The sequence below is a fragment of the Drosophila tropicalis genome, unplaced genomic scaffold (assembly GCF_018151085.1).
Source record: "Drosophila tropicalis isolate 14030-0801.00 unplaced genomic scaffold, ASM1815108v1 contig_1190, whole genome shotgun sequence".
NCBI lineage: Eukaryota > Metazoa > Arthropoda > Insecta > Diptera > Drosophilidae > Drosophila > Drosophila tropicalis.
In genome coordinates, this window is record NW_027172561.1 from 2,729,097 (window position 1) to 2,744,271 (window position 15,175).

At 40.6% G+C, this 15,175-nt stretch overlaps 4 protein-coding genes and 1 pseudogene across 4 annotated transcripts; 4 read left to right on the forward strand and 1 right to left on the reverse strand.

The window, feature by feature from the left end:
• The first annotated feature begins 310 nt into the window (after positions 1–310).
• On the forward strand, positions 311–2,456 carry LOC137580127 (SPRY domain-containing SOCS box protein 3). The gene is made up of 3 exons (XM_068294060.1): positions 311–864; positions 1,286–1,850; positions 2,228–2,456. Exons 1-3 carry the CDS (start codon positions 541–543, stop codon positions 2,368–2,370), a joined length of 1,032 nt encoding a protein of 343 aa, XP_068150161.1. The 5' UTR covers positions 311–540; the 3' UTR covers positions 2,371–2,456.
• brm (ATP-dependent helicase brm) lies at positions 2,398–14,695 on the reverse strand. Its single transcript, XM_068294048.1, has 7 exons — positions 14,601–14,695; positions 14,040–14,380; positions 13,886–13,968; positions 6,467–7,849; positions 4,694–6,392; positions 3,829–4,620; positions 2,398–3,750 (listed from the first exon to the last, which is right to left on the reverse strand). The coding sequence occupies exons 2-7, from the start codon at positions 14,347–14,349 to the stop codon at positions 2,861–2,863; spliced, it is 5,157 nt and encodes a 1,718-aa protein (XP_068150149.1). The 5' UTR covers positions 14,350–14,380; positions 14,601–14,695; the 3' UTR covers positions 2,398–2,860.
• On the forward strand, positions 8,325–9,529 carry LOC137580143 (uncharacterized). Its single transcript, XM_068294071.1, has 2 exons — positions 8,325–9,049; positions 9,113–9,529. The coding sequence occupies exons 1-2, from the start codon at positions 8,466–8,468 to the stop codon at positions 9,381–9,383; spliced, it is 855 nt and encodes a 284-aa protein (XP_068150172.1). The 5' UTR covers positions 8,325–8,465; the 3' UTR covers positions 9,384–9,529.
• Positions 9,825–11,088, forward strand: LOC137580150 (uncharacterized; annotated as a pseudogene).
• On the forward strand, positions 12,472–13,820 carry LOC137580135 (uncharacterized). The gene is made up of 2 exons (XM_068294067.1): positions 12,472–13,234; positions 13,292–13,820. Exons 1-2 carry the CDS (start codon positions 12,654–12,656, stop codon positions 13,581–13,583), a joined length of 873 nt encoding a protein of 290 aa, XP_068150168.1. The 5' UTR covers positions 12,472–12,653; the 3' UTR covers positions 13,584–13,820.
• Positions 14,696–15,175: the final 480 nt, after the last annotated feature.

A 15,175-nucleotide genomic window follows, 5' to 3' on the forward strand; every position in this document is an offset into this window, starting at 1 on the left:
GCGCAAAATGAGTTATTATAACAAAACCGTAATATTTTTAGCACAGAAAAAAATGGCATCAGTGGTGCCATTTTAGCAATTTATAACTTATTTTACTCTTTATAAATGCAAAAAACTATTAATAGTAATTTACAAAAATATTGGTCCTTGTACTTGACTATTTTGTTGTGCTTTTTTAGTTTTAGCACTTTTAATTTGGTGTCAAAAAAAATGTAAAACATAAGATAATATTTTTCAGTTCGTTTTTAGGCTTGCCTTTTTAGCAACTTTTTTTTCCGAAATCTAGCAACTTTTCTTTCGGAAATTCGGGCAGCACTGTTAGACGGTCAAAGACATGCAGCCGTTCGGAAAAAACGTAAACAAAAACATTACAAGTGTATTTAATACAGGGCATGAGCAGCAGCCAGCTATACAAAAATCTGGAGCTGGTTTGACTGGAAACCATACATTCGGTGTATGTCAAGCAGTAAACTCGTCTTTGTTTTGTGATGCCTGCATGATAAGCAACTATAACAACAGCGGGGGAAAAAAATACTAAAAATGTTGACCAACCATCATCAAGATCACTGCTGTCCCGGCTTTTGTGATTGCATCTTTCCTCGTTGCATGGAAGTGACCAATTACAAAGGTAACATTCTGGACCTAGTCAAGTGCCGGTGCGGCGAGGCTGATTCTGGACATCGTTTGGATTGGCTATGGCAAACAACAGACTCTTCGGATGCTCAGATCAGTGGACGAGATATCATATTCCATCCCACCTACAGTCAGGGTACGGCTATAGTTCGTGGCGAGAAACCGCTAAAGGCGGGTAAGGTACATTTCTGGGAGATGCGCATCATTACCGCTTTGACTGGCACAGATGTGGTAAGTGGAAAGAAAAATCCTATCTTGAACCATGGCTAGAACCATGGCAATGAGAACTATTTTTAAATAGGGCAGCCGATGAATGTCAGACAATGTCGGCTAGTGATAAGGGAACATTCCTGTGTACATCCATTTGTACATACATATGTATGTACATTACATAATTCGTATACTTTGTTGTTTTATAGACATATACACATATACATATGTGGCACACCAACTGTGCCTGCTGCTGATCTCAATTTCAATTTACAGAACATAATGCGGGATTACAAAGAACTGATAAGATAATCGTTCAAATTGTTGGCAGGCAACAGCTGTCAAGAAAAAGAAGGAACACCAGAGACTCAACTAGCTGATAAGACTTTAGTAAAGTTCAATGTAAATATTTTTCCATTTGTTTTCCCCTTTATCTTTTTAGATGTTTGGCATCGGCACGGAAAATGTTAATTTGGAGCAATTTAAATTCCATTTCGTGTCCGCATTAGGCACCAATGCACAATCCTGGGGCTTCTCGTATTCCGGTAAAATCCAACATTGTGGCGAACAGCTTCCCTATGGCCAGAAATTTTCTCAGGGTTGTCTGGTCGGAGTCTACTTGGATCGCTGTCGAGGGCATCTCGAGTTCTATTTAAATCGACGAGCTCTTGGTGTTGCATATATCAATATTCCCACAGATCCGGATGTTTTAATATATCCCATGGTCTGTTCCACGGCTGCGAAGTCTGTGATAAGTCTTGTTAGTTCCACATCCCAGGAAGTGACATTGCAATTGAGAGCATTCCAAACTCTCTCCAAGCAGCCACAGAAGCTAGAGGAATTACGTCAAATGCCCGGCCTTAAGAGTATTCTGCAATCATATTGGTTTCTGGCCCCACCGGTGCGATACTCCCAAAGAGCCAAAGAGAATGAGCTGGATTTGGGCGATGAAGCTGTATTGTGTCCAAGCTCTAAACTGAGATTGGGAAGAAAACAAAAATTTACAGGTAAACTGAGTAATTCCTAAGTCGTACAACAAATATCGCTGATTTACTAAAAGACTGATAAATCATCACAAACAAAGAAGCGTTTGTATTTAATAGAGGTACGCCGGATGATTCACTGATCACTCAATGAAAGATATCTGACGTATATTTAAGCTGGTTAAAGGAACACTCGACACTTTTGTTTGTTTAATCATCAAAGAGCTCTAGTACTTAAGATATAATTCTTTCCTATAAATAAATGAGCAGTAAACAATTTTCCGATTTTTAGTAAATGAGCGATGTAGTTTGTATGTTTACTACATGCATAGTAACGCATTAACTGTCATCCTGTTTGTGTCTTAATGAACAACATATATAATTATTGAATCCATTTATAGAAACCGACGGCGCGAACATCGATGACGATTTATACTCCAATGCACACAAGATTACGTTACGCCGTAGCTTGGACAGCGGCGACGAGGAGCATACAGCATCTGTTCATGATATGTGCGATGAATATTTTCACTATTTATTATAAGATATAATTTTTGCCATTATTTACCCATTTCAATATTAAGTGTATGCATTTATTTTTAAAAGTATGATTTAAATGTGTATAATAAAGTGTTTGTGTTTTCTTTTGGGTTTGGGTATACTAATATATAGATCATACACGAGGAAAAGACGAGAAAGTTTGAGAGTTAGCAATTAAAGAGAACGAGACATAGAAGGAAGCAGAACTTAGAACGGGTGGTTTTTGCACTAGGATTGTAAAGGTAAGATAAGAGAATCGCCACATCGTCTAGAATGTGTCTTGTCTTACCTAAAAGAAATATTAATTTAAAATTAAGAGTGTCTACACTAGGAGAAAATGTATTTGTGAACAATTAAAAAAAAAATGAATGTTTGACACGTTCGCTTGCCAGTGTAAACGTTTCTTCTTTAAATTAATAAATAGTATATGATTACACTCCACATTTTTAAATTTCATCCATGGAGCCACGCTTAAAGATCACACCCAACGGTAGCTAGTCCATATCATCGTCGTCATCATCGGAAATGGTGTATTTCTTTTGGGATCGCTTTCGTCGTGTTTGCTTTTTGGATGTGGTTGCCGCGCCTCCACCCACACCGCTTGATACTGATTGCGTGGGTGTGGTTGGGGCACTGGCCAGTGATTTGTTAAGTTTAAGTTTCATTTTAACGGCAGCTGCCGAAGTAGTGGCAATCTCCTCATCATCGGAGCCATCATCATTGTTGTTTCCACCGCCACCGACATCATCATCATCATTGTCTGAATTATCAGAAGCACCTCCACCACCAGCTCCGTGTGACGCCTCCGCTGTGTTTTCGCCGGCTGCCACTGCAGCAGCATCTGCAGCAGCTGTCACCCTTTGCCTGGAGCTAACAAAAATCTTTTGGAGAGCTATGGAATCCAGATAGATAAGCGAAGCTTCCTCATTATAAATCTGGGCATTTTGACACAATTGCATAAAATCCTTTTCGAGCTCATTGAGATCCGCATATTTGCAATCCTCGATGCGTTGTAGGATTTTCTTAATGTCCACCGGCCGTTTAATGATTTCATAGTAATCCGGTAGACGCTGTCGCGAAGGTAATTTCATAAACGGTTCGGACAGTGTCCGTCCGTCCTGGGTATGCTTAATGACAGCACTCATAATTTTGTTCATTTGTTTCTTTGAACGTTTGTCTAGATTCTGGCGGCGACGACGTTTAAGTATCATTGAATCATCATCGGATTCATCCTTACGATTCTTGCGTTTCCGTCTCTTACGCTTGGAGTCATCCTCTTCTTCCTCCTCATCAAATTCAGCGCCATCATCAATGGCCTTCAGCCATTCCTTTTCGGTAAGGCTGTCCGTGTAGTCAACCTCTTTGCGTTGGCGAGAGCCACGGCCTGAAATCAACAACAAATACACAAACACATTAACATTTTGCAAACAATAAATATAAACAGATTGAATAATATTGTTACCTAAAATGGTATCTTCATCGTATTGATAGTGGAAACGCTCCACCTCGTCATCATCCTTCGTCAACCAGTCGGGCAATTCAGATTCATCAATGAGACGCTCCCTACCAGGATGGATTTCTTCATCCTCTTTCTTTCGTTCGACATCCATGCGTTTGAATATTTCAATTTCCTCCTCACTGCGGGCAATCATCATGTTGATCATCTCATCATCGGGCACCTCATTTTCTTCCTCCTCTTCGTTGTCATCCTGATGCAGAATAGTTTGCAGGAACTGCTGTCGCTCGCTACCCGTAGATTTCTGATCAAACATACCGGCCTGAATGACCTTCTCGTCCATATTCAATTTGTATCTGGCTGCGGCTAAAATTCTCTCCTCCACTGAATTTACTGTCATCAGCCGAAGTACTCGTACTTCATTTCGCTGACCAATACGATGAGCACGATCCTGGGCCTGCAAATCCTGATGCGGATTCCAATCAGAATCGAAAATGACCACAGTATCGGCCGTCTGCAAATTCAAACCCAAACCACCGGCACGTGTGGAAAGCAGAAATACAAAATAGTCTGAGCCCTTGGCGTTGAATTTGCGCAAAAGTTCACCACGATCCTCAGCCTTGGTTGTTCCGTCGAGCCGAAGATATCCAAATTGACGCCATCCCAGATAATCCTCAATTATGGTCATGCACTGGGTCATTTGACAGAAGAGAAGTACACGATGATTGGTTGCTTTCAGTTTGGGCAGTATACGATCGAGAAGCTCAAATTTACCCGAAACGCGATAGAGATCGGGACCTGTCGAAGGATGCAATAGAAAATTAGTTACCCACATTCACAAGATCACCCCTCTGCATTCTGTTAAACTCACCTGATACTACACCATGGCCACCAGTGTGATCGCAATACTTCTCTTCGATATGCTGGAACATAAAGGGATGGTTGCACAGCTTTCTCAGCTGAACAATGGTGTTCATTAGGGCCTTGGCTCCACCCTTTCCATGTTTTCCCTTCTCGGAGCCATCGGTCAATAGGACACCCTTGCTCTGCATGTGTTTGTAGAGGACGCGCTGTAACGCGGACATGTCACACTTAATAATATATTCCACCTTGTCGGGCAATTGATGTTCGACCTCCTTTTTGAGTCGACGCAGAAGGAAGGGACGCAACACTTTATGCAGACGTCGAATAATCAGAATGGTTTCCTCCTCATTCAATTCCACCTTCTCGCCGGTGGTGGCAAACGGGGCATTGAACCATTGCTCAAAAGTGGAGCACGACTTGAAAATGGAGGGCAGCAAGAAGTTGAGCAATGCCCAAAGTTCGGGCAATTTATTTTGCAATGGAGTTCCCGTAAGCAGCAGACGATACGGTGCTATATAATGGGTATTGAGGACCTGTGTGAGCTTGCAATGATGATTTTTCATTCGATGACCCTCATCGATAATCATGTATTTCCATTGGATTTTCGCCAGAACAGCTTTGTCCTTAATAACATACTCGTAAGTGGTCAGGAGAACATTAAATTTTGTAGCTCGCATTTGATTTTGAAGCAAACGTCGCCCTTGTGGGCTGCCCTTGTAGCTAACAACACCAACTGCCGGAGCCCATTTCTCGAATTCCAACACCCAATTGGGCAATGTGGATAAGGGAACAATGATCAGATAGGGACCCATAACTTTTTTGCGATCCATTAGATAGGTGACCAGCGATATGGTTTGAATGGTCTTACCCAAACCCATCTCATCGGCCAGGATGCCATTCAAGTTGTTGTTGTATAAGGACACGAGCCACTCGAGACCCTTCAGTTGATACTCCTTCAACTGACCATTGACCATAATGCTGGCTTGCTCGAAGACCTTTTCATGAATGGTATGGGCTATACTATAGTAAGTCTGCTCCTCTGTGCGGTATTCATCGTCCTCGACCTTAGCTGTTGTAATCAAAGCCTTTGCTTCCTCGTCGCCCAAGGGCTTCTTTTCGGCAGCCTCAGGATCAACCTTATCCGGTACATCCTCTTCGAGTTCGGGCTGTTCCTCTTTCGCATTGACTTTGCTTTCATTTTGGGTAACCCCTCCAAGTCCTCCGCTATTGTCATCCTCGTCATCGATCCAATCCCAGCCTGGATGCATATTTAGCCAACGATGTAAATGCTTTAGCATGGGAGCATCATCTCCGGTAAGCTTCTTGCCACTGCATTGCTCCACCACATGGACACGCATATCGGCAACAATGCTGCCCTCATCTATTCCAATATATTCGCCACTCATTAGCAATTCTTTTTTGTATAGCTGCAATCGTTTGCCTTCCTCCTCCTTCTTTTTCATTTGATCATCCTTATGCTGTTTAACCATCTGGGTTAGGTTGCTGATATACTCATCTGTCTGCGACAGAAGGAAGGCCAGACGTTTATCCTTTTTCTGATCGATAAGTTTGCGATAGCCCTCCTCATCCTCAGCCATAAGACGACGCATACGCTCTTTTTCAATGCGCTCCTGTTCCTTCTTCTGCTCTCGCTCGGCATTAGCATGATAGTTCATTACTGCTTTGTTCATTCTAGCCAGTTGGGCCTGTTAAATGGAAAGAAATTAATGTGGTAAGCATGCATGTAGATAGTCGGTTATTACGTTTATAGAGACTTTACCTTATTATTTCTATGATACTCGCGCAAGTCCTTGCCATGCTGCAACACTGCCGCTAGGAACTCCAAATGCTTTTGCCTGCGCTTACGCTCTGCCTCTAGTTTCTGTTGCTTCTCCAGTTTCTCGGTGGCTCGAGCCTCGCGTAAACCCTGTCGCTTGGTACGCTTATAGAACTTCATATTTAGCGCCGTCTCCAAAGTGGTGTCCCTCCTGGTGCACTGAACAAACTCCATGCGCAATTGACGCTGGAAATTCAGAACACGTAATGCGCGCAGCTCAATAGTCGCCTGTAGACGCAAATCTTCGGACATGGTTGCTGGCAATCGTTGAAGTTCTTGCATCCGCAACGAGATGCGGGCTGCAATTCGATTTTCTCGCTCTTGAAGCAACGTGATGGGATCCAGGCCCACGGGCTTGGCAACAGTAGTCACCCGATTGGGCTTGGGCATTGGTTGATGTTGTCCTTGCAGACCACCAGGTCGTGGTGGGCCTGGTTGGGCGACTTGATTTATTCCTGGTGGTGCTGTCCTCATACCTGACTGCTGTTGCTGTTGTTGCTGCTGTTGTTGCTGCTGCTGCAGCGGCATGCCTGATGATGGTATCAGGGCTTGTCCTCCCGCTGCACCCATGGCCAAAGGTTTGCCACCATTAGGCATAGGATGATGTTGATGCAGCTGCTCGGGTAATGACGACTGTTGTCCCACCACCGAAGGTGGCGGTTGTGGCGTCAAAGGTTGTCCTTGGGCGATTTGCTGCTGCTGCAAATGAGGCGGTAACTGCCCCGGCACTGGTCCAGTTGGTGGCTGCTGCAGTTTCTGACCCGGCAAAGGCTGGCCATAAGGACTAGCCGGTGGTGTCGAGCACTGTGGCGGTGTACCAGTCGATGGCGGTTGCTGCTGCTGCTGTTGTTGCTGCTGCTGTTGCTGCTGTTGTTGTTGTTGTTGTTGTTGCTGCTGCTGTTGCTGCTGCTGTTGTTGCTGCTGTTGTTGCTGCTGTTGCTGTTGCTGCTGCTGCTGCGTTGGTGGCGGTACTCCTTGCATTCCCGGTGGACCACCCATGGGCGGTGGTGGCTGCTGTTGTTGCTGCTGCGCCGCCTGTGCTTGCAAGGTCTGTTGCATCTGAATGGAGATGGGTTTGTTTCTGGCCAGCAAACGGTAGGCGGTAATCTGAGTTCGCAACAGATTAACCTGATTCACATTCAGATGCTGATGCTTGGAAGTGGCTCGCATGGCCAACAATTGTGAGTAGCGCGGATCCTCCTGCATTCCCTTCTCCTCCATGGAATCGATGGCTCGCTGCAATGCATGCAAATTCTCTTGGCCGGAACGTTCAGGTGGCGGCGGTCCCGGTGCACCAGCTCCCGAAGGTCCTCCTTGTGTGGGTGCCTAAAATACATTACAAGTCAAACACATTTCAATTAGGGACTTTTCAACTGATGTACATACATATGTCAAATGTATTATCTACTATACTCAAAATGGTTAATCTTCAATGTTACATACAATTAAAACGTTTTTGTTAAGCATCAAAAAGCATTATTTGTCGATAATTTCTTTAATCGTTTTAAAAATAGAAAAATTAATAGATATATATACCCAATAATTAATGTAGATAAGTATATTCAGTTTGATAACTCTGATAATTATAATTAGAATAACAGAGGAAGACCAGAGGAGCAGCTTCTCCCTTATACTAATCCATTGACTTCGCCCCTTAGAGAATGTATGTATGTACATACATATATAAAAGCTCTTTTCAATTATTGTTAAAATCTCAGTTAAATACATGACATCTATCTAAATAGACCTGTTCTGGCTGCATCATTCAAAAATTTAAACTCAGTAGAAGTTTCACTCTCAACGAAGTCAGACCTTATCATTTCACATCGTCGTTGCAACAATCTATCTTCTCAGTGTTCTTTGTTCTCATAACCAATTGTATAGTCTATTTTTTTCACTCTTTCTCACATTCTATATTTGTGCGTTTCTCTTATCTTATAAAATGACAACTACTGAGAAAATCAACGAATATTTCGATTTCATTCATCCTTTGGCTGTGCGAGCAGGAGAGATCCTAATCGAAGGATACGAAAATCCTAAAAAGCCCATCGATCTAAAGGATGGAGAGTTCTATAATGTCGTCACCGATTATGACAATCAAATTGAACAGTTTCTGATGAAGCAAATTTTATCAAAATATCCAGAACATAAATTCATTTGTGAAGAAGATACTCATATAAATCATAATAATATCACTAAAGAGCTAACAGATGCTCCAACTTGGATCATTGATCCTATAGATGGCACCTCGAATTTCATTAAGCAAATACCACACGTTTGTGTGTCCATTGGTCTGGCCATTAATAAGAAAATTGTTGTGGGCATAGTTAACAATCCCGTACAAAAGAAGCTCTATACGGCCAAATTGAGTCAAGGAGCCTTTTGCAATGGCAAAGCCATTCACGTAAGCAATTGCCAGACTCTCAATGAGGCCAATGTAGCCTATGAGGTTTGTCTGCTGCATGCTCCGAAAATCAGGAACAAGCACATTAAGCGAATCTATCATGTGGGTTCGCATGCCAGACGGTAGTTAATCAAAAAATTAAAGCAAAGTGGCAAATAATCCTTGATATTTTATCATATTTATAGTCTCCTGGCCTATAGCTGTGTTGTGGATTCACTTTGCATGGTGGCCGCTGGCAATTTGGATGCCTTTCATATTGAGGATATGTTCCCATGGGATTGTGCTGCCGGTTATTTATTAATTTGTGAAGCTGGTGGTATTGTTACTCATCCCTATGGTGGTCCATTTGATATAATGAAACCAGATTTAATTTGTGCCGGCACGGAATCATTGAGAATAGAAATCGAACAACTTATACGTAAAGCGGATCAAGCCAATAATGTTGGTGGGGAATGAATTGTAATGGTAGTTAGATTTTCTAATTATTTGTTAACGAATATGAATTTGTATTAAAGTTTGTCTACAAATTAACAAAAATGTTAACAAATTTAATTCAATCTAAGCAAATTTATGATTCACTTTAATTAAAACTACTTAGCCAAGATGATAGCAAAAATTGTAATATTATACTAAATAAATAGTATGCCATTATTAACGACGCCCAGACAATGGAGATTGGGATTATTGATCAGTAGATTAAATGGCATTACTATTCCTATTAAAAAGAAATTATATCTTGTAAACCTGATCAGTGTTTATCTCTGATTTACAGTCGAGACTCTAGACATTGTTTATTTAGGTGTTTTATTATTGAAATTCGCCGAACTTTTCTTTCCTTTGCTTTCTGTCCCTCTCACCATTCGTCTCTCTCTATTTCTTTCTCTCTCCATCTCTCAGAAATGATTACTGTGTGTATAAGTGTGAAAAGCTTTTGAATAAAAGCTTGTTTACTCTGTTTATATTAGAGCGGTTCGTCTATCACATATCCAGCCAAAGGTTGGTTCATTCAGTCGGCATTTGAATGTCCCAACAGCAAGAGGAGCAGCAAAAATAAAGAAATTTCAAAATAAGCAACCATTCATCCATCATGGCTAGCGAAGCTAAACTAAAGGAATACTACGATGTGGCTCTTGATCTGGTGAAAAAATGTGGTCCACTTATGCAGGAGGGTTATGATAAGAGGAAAACCGAATATAAAGTCAAGGCCGATTTTTACGATTTGGTCACTGTGTATGACAAACAAATCGAGGATATCCTAACTGAGGGCCTATTGAAAGCCTTTCCCGAATCCCTAATCATTGGCGAAGAGGAGTCGGCAGAATCACATTGTGAAGCGGTGCTAACTGATGCCCCCACCTGGATAATCGACCCAATTGACGGGACAACAAATTTTATACATCGCATCCCGCATTGTTGTATTTCAGTTGGTTTGGCCATTAATAAAGAGTTGGTGGTTGGAATTATCTATAATCCCCCCTAAACGAACTATTCTCAGCGTGGAAAGGAAATGGGGCCTATTTGAATGGCCAGCGGATTGAGACCTCAAAAGTAACTACGGTATGTAAGCAAAATTTGTATGAAACGTTCTATCTTTATTCTTATCTTGTCATTTTTGTTTTTGTTTTCGACAGATTAGTCAAGCTGTTGTGGCCTATGAGATCTCGCTCATCCATGCTGCGCGTGTGAGGGATAAAAATATTAAAAGACTATATAAATTGGGCTCAAATGCCACTGGGTTAGTTAGTTGTTATCTTTGTCCTTGGCTTCAAACTGTTGAATATTTTTATGTTTCTAATTATTCTAATTAGTACCCGCTGCTTCGGTAGTGCCGCTTTAACTCTTTGTTATGTGGCCACCGGCCAATGTGATGCCTATCATGTGGAAGATCTAAAGCCATGGGATATAGCTGCCGGTGCTATTATATTAACCGAAGCTGGTGGAACCATTTGTCACACAAAGGGTGGTAAATTCGATGTGATGAAACCGGACTGTGTTTGTTCAGCAACGCCCGAATTGGCCAAAAATGTTATTGCTCTTATCGAGGAGGCTAATCAGATAACTCAATATACCTTCAAGTAGTAGAGATCTAAACGAAGTTTGTTAAAAAAAAAAAAGAACAAAACAAAATAAATGCAGAACAACCATATTGTATAAAGATAAATTTTATAAAAATACATTTGAAACTTCTCCCCGTTTTTCCCCTTTCGTCTTATCACCTTTACCATACGGTAATCTAATAATAATGTAAAAGCTTCATTGAAAGCTTTGACAAACAGCTGATATTAAATTTACAAATCATCCTTACTTCAATTATTTCTTATCAGACCACAATAGTAGAAAGATTTAAGAATCGCCCGCCCTGATAACTAAAAATTTAAACTAAACTGATTATAAAGCAGGATAGCAGGATATCAGAAACTTCATATAACTGACTATACAAAAAATTTGATGACCTAGTTTGGTCTAGTATCATTGTACAAAATGAATTATTTACTCACCCAAAACATGCATATAGTCTATATACTTCTCCTCCACATCTTCCTACCTCCTACAAATAGTCACAATTGAAAGCAAAAAGCTCTTTTCCAGCAATTGTCAATGTACATATGTATATACACTAGTTACTAGTAGAGTAATTGTAGTGCACGAAACGTGTTCCACTTCATCGAACCGTATACAGACTGGAAGTCTACATACTACTCTCAGCAAAGTCTCTCAATATTCAATTTGCACACCAATCATATCATTCCGGCACTCTTTAAAAAATAAGACTCTCTTTTGTCAACCATTCAACAAATTAATGTCTTCTTCGGACTTTATCTTTCAAAATCTGTCACAAAAGGTTTTATTCTTACGGCACAAACTATTTCTTAAAAGAAAAATTATTAAAAGTTTTTCAAGTCCAGGAAAGCCGGCCTTTTGTTATGCATTAAAAATTGTATATTAATTTTACTGAATGATACAAAGCAATTAAGTGTAATAGAAGGTTTTAGTGTGATTTACAAAAAAAAAAATGAAATCTTGGAAAACAAATTGGAAGCCAAACCCAACTTGTTTCGTATCTTCATAAAAAATACAAGATTACTAGACACATGATTTGCGATAACGATTTAAAAACAACAAATTTCAATGACTTTGGTAGATTTTATAATTATTGCTGGTGCAATATCACAATGTTGTACATATTTGCATATTTAAAGTCTTAAGTTTGCAAGAATTTTTAGGGGTTACAATCGGAGATAATATATGTATTTGATGATCATTTCAATTAACGCATACAAGGCTATGTCTAAAGAAATCATTATATCAAATTATAACGCACCCCTCTAAAAAGCTTTCACACATACTTTACTTTAGTGACTCGTAGGAAAAAACAGGTATTTTATGCCTGTTTGACTAGCCTGGTTAGAGCACATATGTACGTACATATATCAGGCAAACGAAGATAAAAGACAAACCACATAAAAATTGTCTACTCAAACAAAATTGAGATAAAGCAGAGATGGAACCAGAGCAATTAAAGCTCACATCATCACAGTATCGTGGAGAGTGGAAACGCCAACCTTTGCTCCTCTTCTCTCTGATTAGTTAGCATTCCGCGTTGAATGAGGAAAGAACAGGCAGGCAATTAGAAAAAGAAAAACAAAAAGTCCCCTCAATTTCAATCCAATTCCAAATTAAAAATAAACGTACACAAATAAAAGAAGAAGAAAAAACATACAAGATATGACTGCATCAACGCTTGAGATTGAGGAATTGTATAACTTTATCTATCCACTGGCTGTGGAGGCTGGCCAAATACTGCTTGAGGGATACGAAAAAGCTGGCAAAAATGTTTCTATCAAAGGTGCTTTCTACGATGTAGTCACCGATTATGATAATAAGATTGAGGACTTTCTTATGGCCAAGATATTAGAGAAATATCCCCAGCACAAGTTTATTGGCGAAGAGGAAACGGCTAAGAATAATAATATTTCTAAAGAGCTTACAGATGCTCCAACTTGGATCATTGATCCAATTGATGGCACCTCGAATTTCATTAAGCAAATACCGCACGTTTGTGTGTCCATTGGTCTGGCCATTAATAAGGAAATTGTTGTGGGCATAGTTAACAATCCTGTGCAAAAAAAGCTATACACGGCCAAATTAAATCAAGGAGCCTTCTGTAATGGCGAAGCCATTCATGTCAGCAATTGCGAGAGGATCGGTGATGCAAATGTGGCCTACGAAGTTTCACTGCTTCATGTGCATGCACAGGCAAATAAACATATCAAAAGAATCTATCATGTGGGGTTAAGAGCCAGACGGTAAGTTTTCGACGGCTAAGAACCTTTGAGAAGTAGTGACTTCTATCCATTTCATAGTCTACTAGCCTACTCTTGTGTGGTGGATGAACTTTGCCTAGTTGCCGCTGGTAATTTAGATGCATTTTATATCGAGGACATGTATCCTTGGGATTGCGCTGCTGGCTCTTTGCTTGTCAAAGAGGCTGGCGGTGTTGTTACCAATCCTTTGGGTAAACCTTTTGATGTGATGAAACCGGATCTGATTTGTGCTGGCACCGAAAAATTGCGGCTGGAAATCGAAAATCTACTTCGACGTGGTGACCAGGAGCAGTCAGTGGGAGGCGAGGATGTTCAAAGTAAATTAATATAAGTTTGACCGCCGAACTGCATCCAAGTCAAATTGGCAAAAGGAAAAAATGTTAAAAACCCAAACATCGTGCAATCGTTTATCTAGTAGGCAAATTTCAGCAATATAATTGTTTTTTTATTTTTATTATTTTTTTTGCACGCCCCAAATATTAATTAGACTTTAGATTGTGGCAGATCGAGACAGGGAGAGAACGAAATTGAGGGATTGGAATAATAAAGAATTTTAGCTACATGAAAATTTTTCGCGATTCCTATTTTTGACTTCACTGAGGGACAACAATGTATACTTTCATTTCAACTTACATTTGGCGGCATTCCATGTGTCTGATAGCCAAGAGGTGACATATTTGGTCCAGCCGGAGGCATTTGCATTCCCATGTGTGGAGCTAAAGGAACAAAAGAGCAGGATTTAAATAAAAACAGGGGTTTCAGGTTGGTACAAAACGAAAAATCATACTCATTCCCTGATGATGCGGAGGCATGTGGTGACCCGGAGGCGGGCCTTGAACTCCACCTGGTCCTGGCGGTCCATGCTGCATGGGGTGACCGTAGGCTCCCGGATGTCCTGGGGGTGGTGGTCCTTGCATATGTGGAGGCGGTGGTGGTCCACCCTGTGGTGGTCCTTGGGGCGGTGGTGGTCCAGGTTGTTGCTGTTGATGGGGATACGGACTATGTGGCGAAGGGGCTGGGCTCTGAGATGGCGGTGCCATTGGGCTGGGTGCTTGTGGAGGAGGCATTGGACTATTCGCCGGCGAGGGCGATGCCATTTGAATTATGTTTCTTTGATGAGCCGTAAACCTGCAAATAGAATTTGCGTATTAAAACGGTGGCAATGTGTAGTTGTTTTTTTTTTTTTTGTTGTGCCCCTCGTTTTTTCTTCTTTTTTTTTTGTTGTTCACACACTCAGATTGCGTTTGGAAGTAAAGTATGAAGAGCGTTGCAAACTTGCATTTATTTGTTACACTAATAGGACATTGGATAACCGAGGCCTCTGTATTAATTTGCATTGGTCATATACCTATTATCTATGTTTAATAGGATTTTTTCCACACACTTTTCTCGAACGACGCGACTTTTTCACACTACTACGAAAAAAACTCCAATGGCGGATATGTGACAAGGTGGCAACGCTGTCTGTATAACTAGCCGGCAAGCAATTTTGGCTACGTTCAGCAAGCAAAATATTTTAGGGTTCAAATTTTTGAGCAATGTGCATAAAATATCGGAATATAATGTAATTACACATAAGTACAAACCGACTTATGAAAATGCTAATTTAAGCTTGTTCATTCAATTAATTAAGACTTTGATACCGTTCTGGGCTAATAACATATGAGACGCAAAAATTTCCGCAAATATGTTACTTTTTTTTTTTAATTTTTCTACTAAAAAAAGTTGGTTTTGAATTTTTTTAAATTTTATCAAAACAAAACAAATAACTTTCCGTTTATTTGGAAACAATTTATATTTTGTTTATTTGGTCCATAGATTACCTGCTGAACGTAGTTGCTGACACGTCATGTTTGCGCAAGCGGTGAATGGCAAATTCGAGGAAAGAAGAAGCAGCAGCAGCAACAAAATATTCGCTGTCAA